The 11184-nt window shown below is 44.8% G+C and overlaps 1 protein-coding gene across 1 annotated transcript in view; it reads right to left on the bottom strand.

Annotated features, from left to right (window-relative positions):
• Positions 1-1749: 1749 nt before the first annotated feature.
• The window catches only part of cygb2 (cytoglobin 2), a 15436-nt gene continuing 6001 nt past the window's right edge, over positions 1750-11184 (bottom strand). The window contains exons 3-4 of the mRNA XM_061062628.1: positions 3708-3939; positions 1750-2438 (exon numbers count right to left, since the gene is read on the bottom strand). Coding sequence (XP_060918611.1) covers positions 2274-2438; positions 3708-3939 — 397 coding nt within the window. The 3' untranslated portion in view covers positions 1750-2273. The remainder of the gene's footprint in view (positions 2439-3707; positions 3940-11184) is intronic.

Here is an 11184-nt window from a genome sequence, read left to right as displayed (position 1 = left end):
ACTCTTCTCCTCTGTCGCCCCCCGGTGGTGGAATGAACTTCCAAACTCCATGTGATCTGCAGAGTCCCTCTGCACCTTTAAGAAAAAGCTAAAGACCCAGCTCTTTCATGAATACCTACTAACTTAATGATGATGGTCTCCATATTATTGATGATGATGATGGTAATGACGATGGTTTTTGTTTGATAACGACGACTTATAAGATGGTTTCTATACTGATTAGAGCTCTCAAGAACTGCCCTCAATGTTGTGCTTTGCCTCTGGTCACTTCCTGTCAGCACCTGTGTGTCCAATCAGACTCAAAGCTGATCGTTTGCTCTTACTGACATTGTTCCCTTTTTTCTAGATCCTTGCTTGTGTTGTTCTTACTCTCTGATGTACGTCTCTTTGGATAAAAGAGTCTGCTAAGTGAATTGTAGAATGTTGAGCCTCAGAGGTCTAAAATAAGATGCAGTAAACAAAAACCAGGATTCTAGTATTTATCATGTCTACAGGTGAATAACCAGGTTCCTCTATAGGTAAACACCAGATCCTGATTATGATCATAAACCAGGATGAGGATCATAACCGGGATACTCCAGTCCATGTAAACACTCTCAATGAGTTGTAAACATAAAAAAGGCAGAGAGTATGCACACTGTACACGTATACAAACAACACCTCAATAAAGTTAAACATTAAGAGCACACGATGCTTCAATAGAGAGAGAAAGGGCCACAGGTCCCCTTAACATGAGGATATACTGAAGTAGGACACAAAGAGGATCTATTAACAGTCAGCAGCTCCATGGTCCCATAGCTGGGGCTTTAACGGCTAACTGCCCCCCCGCCCCCCCCCTCCTCTCCTCCTCTCAGAGCTTATCTAAATATTTCTCAGTCTCATTCTTCCATAACATCATGAGGTGTATTAATGTGTGCGGCTCGGCCCAAAGATGCTTCTCTCACTGAAGGTTTCCACAGAAATGAACTCTGTGAGGTAATAATCCGCAACGCTTTCTGTGTCTATTTCTTAAAGGAGCAATCAGTGAGATGTGTAGAGAGTGAAATGATAAAGGTATCTTACTATCTGATCATTAAGGAAACATGTTGAAGTGCTGGCTTCTCTGACAACAATGCAGCAGTCAGTATGTCCTCCTTCTAACTTTAGATTCTGCTCCTGAATGCTCTGGATTTGTTTGGACCAGAGAAGGTAGGCGGTTTTAATGCTTCCCCACACTGCCGTTTTGGACGCCCCTCGGTTTGCCAGATATGAGAGCAGCTTTCAGGTCAAACCAACAGGTGTTGCAGCAAGAGAACTGGTTCAGATAAAAGTGATTGTACCCGACCTAAAAAGCCTATTTCTAGTATTGGGGCGCCGGTGCAGTAGTGGCTTGGAGCAAAAAATTTAGAAAAACAACATTAAAGGAGCACTACGTAACTCTGACACCTAGTGTTTAAAATGGGTACTGCAGTCTAAATTCTAAACATCATAGAGAGCTGTCCCCCCCCCCTCCTCCTCTCTAGAGTCGATGCTCACACAGGTCACCATGTGGTGGACTCTGAAGCTTCAGTGTTTATCCAGCTCTGCATGGGTCTGTAAACCTTTCTGTGTTCTAACCTCTCTCCATTTTTCAAAAGCATCTCCAATATTGATCCTAGTTTGAGCACGTTTCTGCTCGTGGAGCTTATTAGAAACATGCAGAGGCTTTTTAGGTCGGGTACAATCACTTCTATCTGAACCACTTCTCTTGCTGCAACACCTGTTGACCTGATAACTGCTCTCATATCTGGTAAACCGAGGGGTGTCCAAAACGGCCATATGGGGGGGGTCGCCTTAAAACCGCCTACCTTCTCTGGTCCAAAGAAATCCAGAGCATTCAGGAGCAGAATCTAAAGTTAGAAGAACTAATTTCAGCAAAGGGTTAACATTTGTTGAACGTAAAGTAAAATCTTCTAGTCATTTCAAGCTTTCTGATTCGCCCATCTTGGCAGCTCTTTGAATCGACAATACAAGAAGTGGATGGTTAGCGTTAGAGATGATTGCCTCCGTGGCTTAACACACACACATATCTGCTTACATCGGCTAAAACTCGCTATAAGACAAGTCAAATGTTGTTCAGCTACATTGTTTTGGAAGTTAGATGGAATAACACAACAATGACGGCTTAGCACCAACAAATAAAACCAAAAACAAAGTACAGCGTCTCACGGATTACCACGATCATCTCATCCATGTCTGTGAAACCAAACTCCTGTATCTGAGACTTCTTTGAGCCCCTCTTCACCCAAAACTGTTCACACTGCGGAGCTGGAGACCTGGAGCCAGCCCACGTCCGTGTAGGCCCCCGTCACATGCCAGTACACCGCTCCCATCAGTTTGGTCCACACCATCTGCACCTCCGCCGAGAAGTACTCGGGGAAATCTTCAGACAACACCTCCAGCAGCACACCGCTCAGGATCTAGGAAGAAGGAGTGTGAGAGAGAAAATTTGATTCACATGGAAAAAAAAAAAATGCCGGCTTTAAGGGGCGAATGGGAATAGGTGGCTATCGTGTTTAAACAGCAGCTGGAAGGAAAAGCGAGTATTGCAGAGAATTAAAAACTCAGAGGGGGAAAGTGAGTGCAGAGAGGTGGAAGAAAGGGAGTCCAATCCAGCGTCGCAGAAGAGCGGGCGAGGCAGGTGAGAATTGAAAACGATAAGAGCAGTGGGTGGACAGGCGATATGAAGGGAGCCGAATTGAAAAAGGTATAGCGAGGACAACAGGGAAGGTGAAATATATACGAGGAGAAGCTGAAATATAAAGGGGAATGTGTGGATTACTGTGTGGTAGTTGAGCACTTGTAGCTTAATAATGTCATAATGGGTACATGCCAGACGAGGAGATTCAGAGCATGCTGCAGAACATGACTCGTTTTTACTTTTTCCACAGCTGAGAAAAGTAGGAGGAGATTTCTTGTTATACAACTTAAACATGTCCATCAATCCATCCATCCATTTTCTAAAGATTAAAGATATAATCTCATCGCTCCTCACATTGCTGCATGCTAAATAAAACTGCGAGGAGAGATGAGGTCGGAGCCTCGACGCCAAACACAAACTTTAATCTGCTGCTGCAATAAATATTTCAGACAAATGCAAACAACGAGTCGTCTGAGTTGAATCCTTTTCAGCAGGAATGAAATGCTCTCACTCTTCACTTTCCCAAACATCATCCCGATCAAATGGAAGGTGACAAAACACCTGATGATGGTCATGCTGCTTCTTTTCTCATGTCGGTGATTTCAAACAGCCGGTGGCATGGTCAAACACATTGTAGATAATCTGTTAGCCGTCTCCCTATTGGCCACCCGCCACTGGCTGCTTGATGACTTCATTATGTCTCGTATTGCAGCTGTCACTGGGCGAGAAGGCGGGGTTACACCCTGGACTGGTCGCCAGTCAATCACAGGGCTGACAACCAGCTCTCCACCCATTCCTGTAAATAATAAATCTTTCTAACATTCATAAAGCCAAGAAATTATTGAGGTTTAACAGCACGGGGACGCCGCCCACACACGCAGCCTGTGTTAATGACATGACAGCGCCGCAACGCCTCGAACACACAGCCAGTCTAAATTAAGCCTTATAGGTGATTCTGAGGAGTATAATAACACCGTGAAGTAGAATGTGAGATAATCATGTTCAGGTGACTTCTGAACTCTAAAAGCGGATTATTCCTGAACGTTACCTTGAAGTACATGGGCTCCACCTTGTGTTTGATCGCATGGGCCTTCCCAACCAGGGCCAGCACTGAGGACACTTTCTCTGGGTCATGGAGGTTCTCCACCACGGTGTTGATGGCGTTCATCACCCTGCGGGCATGGTGCCGGAGTTGGCTGCTTCGCTCCATCTCCTCTGGATCTTCCATGTCCTGGAACTGGCTGAAGTACTGTTTGGCCGACGGGAAGTTGACGAAGAACCTACAAATGATATGAAAAATAAATTAGTAATATTATGTGTTGATTTGTACTGAATGTTTTGGTTGACACGGGACGTTTCTGGGCGGGGAGCTGGTGTGTTTCCTCCAGCCAATGACAGCGCAGCCGGTGAGTTCAGGAGTGGATTCAGTCATTCTGAAACGAGGGTGAACCTTGTGTTGGCTTTTACCTGTGGACGTGGAGTTGGTCTACTTCCTGTTGGACAGGCAGGTGACAAACACCGGCGGTTAGCTTGTGCTAGCGTGCCTTAGCTTGCAGTGTAGCTACAAGCGGTAAACATACACACTACATCCTGCAGTTTGAACAGCAGGGGGAGATGAGCCCAGGAGGAGGAGGGGCCCAGTTTGAATGTTGTGTTTACAAACTGCATGAACATTCCTACTGAATCTACCTGAGTCGACAATTTAAAAATAATAAAAAAACATCTTAACAGTCCGACATGTGCGTTCATGTTGTCTTAAGGCACCAGCAGAGTGACAGTTTGTGGCAGCAGAAAGAAAAAGAAGCTACAAAAGCCAGATGTGAGGACAGCTGGACGATGTTTGGGGAGAAAATACAGTAATGGCTTTTCAATGTTTTGATTTTGGGACTCATTTATCATCGCCGTCTGCACACACATCATCACACGCTCGTGTAACTGTCACTCAAAAGACCGGATGAAACAGTTTCCCCCCTCTTCTTTCTTTCATAGACTCGACAGTGTCGATTCTAGAGTCTGCTGGGGCCCCTCCAACCACTATTATATCTAGCAGTGTCACAGGGCTCTTCCTCTTCTGGTGAGTTTCATTTACCAAATTTGGTTTTCACAAGATTAATACATGATGTGCCAAGCAGGGCAATGAGAGTGAGTCATTTCAGATGGGGCCCCATTAGGGAGGTTTCCTACTGTTATTGCAAAATTTGCGCATTTTGGACTACTGCTGTGGTTTAACATTTTTCAGCCTTCCGGTACCCCTAAGTGGCCTGGGCCCCCAAGCAGCGCCTCTGGGACTCAGATAGTTGCAGGTAACAGTCACATATTCAAGGTGTGAATCAAACGGACAAAGTTTCAGAATATCAAGACGTTCTTATCGCAAATGTTTTGATTCTCAAGAAAATTTAAGTTTTCAAAGAAAAACTGAAGATTGTGTCAAAGTGGACGAAGCCACTGAGATATCAGTGAACTTATCTGGACAGGAGCTGGAGAGAAGCGAGGGGCCGGAAACACAAGTTATCAACATTGAACAGTCTTTGGCTAAAGCTAACTCAACAGCTGGCTGAAGATCCAAAACGCTTCACAGAGAGACGTGCTAAAGGGACACAAGCCAGATTCAGATTTAGACAACTTTATTTATCCCAGGTTTGACGAACTTTAAACCCCTGCAGTGGCTCAAAATGTGCAAAGTTTGCAATGACAGAAACCCCCCTAAGATGGCCCCATATGACGGCCCTCACTCTTGATGTGCTGTATTGTAGCTGTGATGTATAAACCTACATTGTGCAATGACAGTCAGCAGAGGAAAAAGGGGCCCAAACAGACTCCAGACTCACCACTGAAGCCAATTACATAAACAGAAAAAACATATTTGTTACATTTACACTAAAACTGACAGGACAGCTATGAAAACGATTTAGGCTCACCCTCAACAGATCCATTCAGACGCTCATCTTAAAGCCAGATGAAATGCGTCATAATGTGAACCATGCATGGATCAGATCAACCGAACAAAGCTTCTGAGGACTCGTGTTTGAAAAATAAGATTTCACCAAAGAAAGGACGGGGGCGCCGAGTCAACCCAGTCACAGCTCAAATTGCACAACACGCGCTAAGGAAGTATGTAAAAAAAGAAATCTAAAGCCTCGAAATGCAAAGATGGCTCGAGTTCAAATCTTGTTAATTTGCTGCTTCACGGTAACACTCCAACACTCTGCACCGATGGGTGACACAGGACGTGCCTCGCAGAATCCTTCACAGAGCTGCAGCGCTGATTAGACCCTGAGAGTCAAGAGTGATCAGACGCTTTGGGTGGTAATTGGCTGCAGGTGTGCAGAAGAGTGGCGAGTTTTTCAAGCATGTCTGCTTCTGTTTCTGAGAGCGCATCAACCTGAAAGACACTTCCTGAAGGCACAGTATTAATCACATTTAAAGGCTTCAAATGTGTTTCTCATTCCAAGAGGTTTCTGCTCATGAATAAATTCTGTAACTTGAAATGAAAGGCACTGAGTTGTGTTTTGCCTTCCTCACTCAAACTGAGTTGTGTTTTACCACTTCAATCGTCACACTTTAAAGGTCACACATTCTGTAAAATCCTCTTCTCCATGTTCCTCTAACTCTAATATGTGTCTCTAGTCTCTCTATAAACCCCCCAATGATGAGAAAAGTCCATCCTCTCCATCTTCTGCCTGCTCCACTTTTCAGAAAATGTCAGCTCAAACAGGCCGTTTGGAGATGTTCCCTTCATGACATCACAAAGGGCAGTAGCCCCTCCCCCAGGTGGGTGACACTCCCACAGCTAGGTGTTTGTTCTGCCCTCTGAGTCTGCCTTCTCACAGTAAACAATAGGACATGGAGCGAGAAAGCCTGAGCTGACCCAAGCCCTTCCAGAGAGGGGGCGTGGTCAGACACAGCTCATTTACATATTTAAAGGTACAGACACAGAAACAGCCTGTTCATCTGCAAGCTTTGCAATACTTCTTCGTTTTGTGTGTACGACAAGTTCTTTAAGCTTCAGACGGAGAAAATTATTTTGTTGAACCACCCTGGACGGTGTGGGAGGACAGAGATAAACAGAGATAAATCGTCTCGCTGGGTTGTAGTTTGGAAGATTTGTTTTGACTCAGGGGTTTGACGGTTTAAATCACGGCCGACTGTGAGCTCAGAGAGAGCGAGAGAGAGAGAGAGAGAGAGGAACGAGCGGCTCGCCAAGGCAATAACAAAGTTTCCACAAGATTAGCTGAAGAGGTTTGTGAGAATGTGACAGATTTATGCAGAGTAGTACTGTTAACACAAAGCTTTAAAGATTCAGTGTCGCTGACTGAAAAAACAGATGGATTTTACACACACACACACACACACACATACACTCCTTTCTGACCCACTTTCCTTCTTGTCAGCGCTCCAGCTGACTATAATTGCAGTACAGTTATCGCTCAGTGTGAGTTTGGCCCTCGGCAGCCCTGCTACACCACAACCATATCCCCGAGATCCTGTGTCATGCTAGGCCTACGAAGACTCGGCTCGCCTGTAGCACTCCGAGCTTGTCCTAGTAACCAGCTGTCACGATACACACACACACACACACACACACACACGTCCTCGCTCTTGCTCTGCTAAGACAAACATGAAACTTAACTGCGGAGCTTAAAGGTGCTGTTGGGATGGCGCCTTTGAAGAAAACAAAGCAGTTTTCTTTTTGTGCCCGTCCTCTTGTGTTGGAACGATAAACGTTTAATCCTCTTAAAGTCGAGTCGTGGTTTTACAGTGTAATTAAAAGAATATGCAACAAGACACAGCACAAGAAATGGGAAACTTTTTCTGGATGTGTTCAATCTCAGAACCCATCGTCTCACAGCTGGTGACGATTTCAATCCTCTGGAAACGACAGCCAACTTCAAGGTGATTCGTTGGTTTGCACCAACACTTCCTTTTCTGCTCGCTGCATAGTTTCCAGTTTTAATTTGCAACAGAAGTGTTTGCAAATCCAACTATCTCCTGAAGTCGGTGGGTAGGAAGACAAAGTATCACCAATTTATTAGAAAAAAATCACTTGACAAAGGTTCAGAGGGACGGAAACGTCGTGATTTTTTCTAATAAATTGGTGATACTTAGCAAAAGTGGTGTGCAGGATTTGTTCTTTTCAAATGTTTGCTTACATGAAAAATACTTTTTGAGAGCTTAAAAATGGTTTTAGTGGAGCGCTGGTGGCGCAGTGGTTAGTGCGCGCGCCCCATGTATGGAGGCTGTTGTCTCAAGCGGGCGGCCCGGGTTCACACCCCACCTGTGGCCCCCCTCCCGCATGTCATTCCCCACTCCCTCTCCCTGATTTCCGACACTGTCCTATCTCTCCATTAAAGGCATAAAAAGCCCCAAAAAGTTACTTTGAAAAAAAAAAAAAAATGGTTTTAGTAAGTTTTGTAACCGTCACTGTTGTCGTGTAAACTGGCAATATTTGTGGAGACATTTCACACATGTGCATTACTGTTCCAGTCAGTAGCCATGCACGACTCGGTGGACTAGAACAACAATGGCCGACTCCTGAGTTCTGTTTGTAAAAATGTGGGCTAGCATGACTCCAAGTGAAATTTACTGTCCTTGTAGTTTACGGTCACTTAGAGTAGAAAAGCCTACACAGATGTGAAAGCGAAAAAAATGAAGCCAATGCTGAAGTGTAAAATCCTGCAGTTCCTCAAGTGTCCACTAGAGGCTGGCTGCAGAAGCACAGGAAGTCACATACACACCCATTCAAAAGAAGCCTTTTTTTTTTACAGCAGAGATTAACATGTTTACAGCCTGGTTCAAAAAAACAAAAAAAGGTCTGATTAGCTCATGTCTCGATCGCCATCGATGAGCCTCCAGCGCCCCCTGCAGGAACAGATGGGTGACATCACTCAGGCTTCAAACATTAATATTTACAGTCTAGCTTTTTGCCTCATCGTGATGCAGATTTGTAAGAAGTAAAAAGTCAGTCTTTGTCAGGTCTGTCCTCTCAAGGAGAAGAAAACTATTTTTAAAACATTGTTGAATGAACGTTGGATCATTTCTGACTACAAACCCAAAGCAAACAAATGTGTGGATAGACATTCAGGATCTGGTGTTGTAACATCTCTCTCATCCTTGGCCTTTAAAGATTCAAATAGATCACTGAGCTCGTAGGAGGAATGATCTCAATAAATAAGCCAGTTTGAAGGATTACACTGAATCATGTGGGGGGGGGGGGGGGGGGGGGGGGGGGGGTTGGGTCTGTGCCATTTCACCAGACAGTTTAATATTATCCAAAATGAGTCACTAAATCTCTGTGACCGTGCAGAGTTTTGTATTCAAGACAGATACCTTCAGGCTCGTGCATAATTCAGCCCCGGTATCAGCCTGGTAATTATGTGCATAGAGGAAGGTGGTGCAGCTCATGATTTAGGTCCAGCGCCAGCACGATGGAGGATGGAGTTTGCCCTTTTTGTAATGTGAGGGTGTAGAGGTTGTGGTGATTATGTTGTTTGGGATGTAAAATATCAGGAGTGCATGCAGGATACAGAGGATGATCTGCGTTCTCATTCAGAGAGAGATATCTGCCTCTTTAACTGAAAGCAGGTATCACTGTATCTGTGTTTATGTGAGCCAAGGGAGTGACAAGAAACCGCAGGAGGCCAGATATGCAAAATTAGCTCCTCCAACCGGGCCAGGGCCAAGAAAGTGTATGATCGGAGCACTCACACTGGTCAAACCAACGTACTTAGGCATGGTACGGATTGTGTGAGTGCGCCCTTAGTCTCCATTGTAGGTTGAAGACATAAGCGACAAAAAAACTTTGATTACTTTGCATGAAAATAAAAACAGATTACACCAATGTTCACCTTTCATGATGTCCGTCTGTGAAACCCATAGAGTAGCTTTGCAAGATGTGCAACTCAAAAACCTTATTTATCTGATACTGACATCAGTAAAAACATTCATTTCAGCTGCTGTCTCTTTTAGCCCCCCCCCCCCCTCCATGGTGCCCACTTTCTTCCGATTGGCTAGCTCTCTTCTGGCCTTCTGGGGGGGGGGGGGCAGAACGCTGCAGGGCTGCCAGGGGAGGGCTGCTCTCTAATGCTGGGAGAAGAGAGTTACGTAGAGGCTTGAAGCCGTCTTGTGAAATTCTTGGTTTCATATCGCAGAACTAGCATGTGATATGTGATTTGCAGAGCATCGTTTAGCGCCCTCTGCAGTCTCATCCTGGGATTACTCCAACATACGTTTACCTCATGATCTGAAACTTTGCCCACGTTTAGTTTTCGCATCGAGCTTTGTAACACGATATGGGAGTTTTAAAAAGTGGCAGCAGTGTTCTAAAAGTTGTTTTTAAGGAAGCGCTGTGAGGTTAGCATACAAACAGCTGATAGAGAGAATGACTTTGTGCTTCAGATGCTGAGAACTGAAAAACCCTGTAGTGTTTTGTTTTTTTCGTATAGAAAAAAGGGGGTACCAGCAGGCCCAGGCCCTCATAGTCCACATCTCATGAAGACATGGTGAGACACGTCTCGTCCATGTGTGAGAGGAGGACGGGTGTTCAGGACTACAAGCTCATTCTCGTACCTGTCTATGCATTCCAATGAAGTCAGCAAAGCCGGCGTATGAGCCTTAGAGGGGCTTGTTAACTTCACTTTGATTAAACGGGAAGGGTTCTGTAATCATTTTAAGTACAGTGAACAACCTTCAGCCTCACTGCTTCAACCTCAAGGACGTCTCTTCCAAGGAAAACTTTATGAAGCCCTTTCATGGGCTTAATTAGATTTGGTGAACCGACAATTTTATAAAAATGTCTTAACAGCTTGTCTTTACTTTTATGATCCATCAACATTGGAAACCATTAATTCATGTCAAACAACAACATAGCTCTTGGACTTCTACTGTAGCCAGTGATTATTGAGATGAGCTTAAAGCTGGCTACTCACTGGATGATTTTAAGCCCGACTTTGGAGGCAACACCCAGCATGATGGAGAGGGGCGTGGCCTGATTTGAGGCTTGTTGCACCGATTATTTGTCAAAATAATCTTCTAAGTGTGCGGTATCTGTATACACAGTAAACCAGTCCAGTTTGAATGTCGTGTCATAAAAACAACCTGAAGTACCTCAAATTAATCATCACAAAAACTCAGTTTCATTGCCACTTGTGTAGCACTTTCACACTTGCAGAAAACTCCTGAAAAACTCTTTTCAGTAGTTCAGCCTGGTGAACATCAGCTTGAACTCTTCCATTAACACGTCGACTAAAACAGCACAACTGAAGTCAAAGTACGCGGGGTATGATTGTTCTCACAAAGCTGCCATATGCACTGATCTGCTGTCGCTCCGGGATAACTCTCGCTGGTGCAATTGCATTTGTGCGCCTTGGTGAGATCAACTGAGGCTTTTGTCACTGTCTCTTCTCTCTGTGCATGCAGGCAGATGGATTGACATGAAAATGCAAATCAGTGTTCTCGTGGGGGGATTCTGTGTGCATGGCTGTGACCCAGTGTCAGCCTCTGGTTATGTTAGGTAACGGAGGAACTGC

This window comes from Labrus mixtus, chromosome 2, assembly GCF_963584025.1.
Source record: "Labrus mixtus chromosome 2, fLabMix1.1, whole genome shotgun sequence".
Lineage (NCBI taxonomy): Eukaryota > Metazoa > Chordata > Actinopteri > Labriformes > Labridae > Labrus > Labrus mixtus.
Note: the sequence above shows the minus strand (reverse complement) of the source record. Positions and strands in the feature narration are given on the sequence as shown.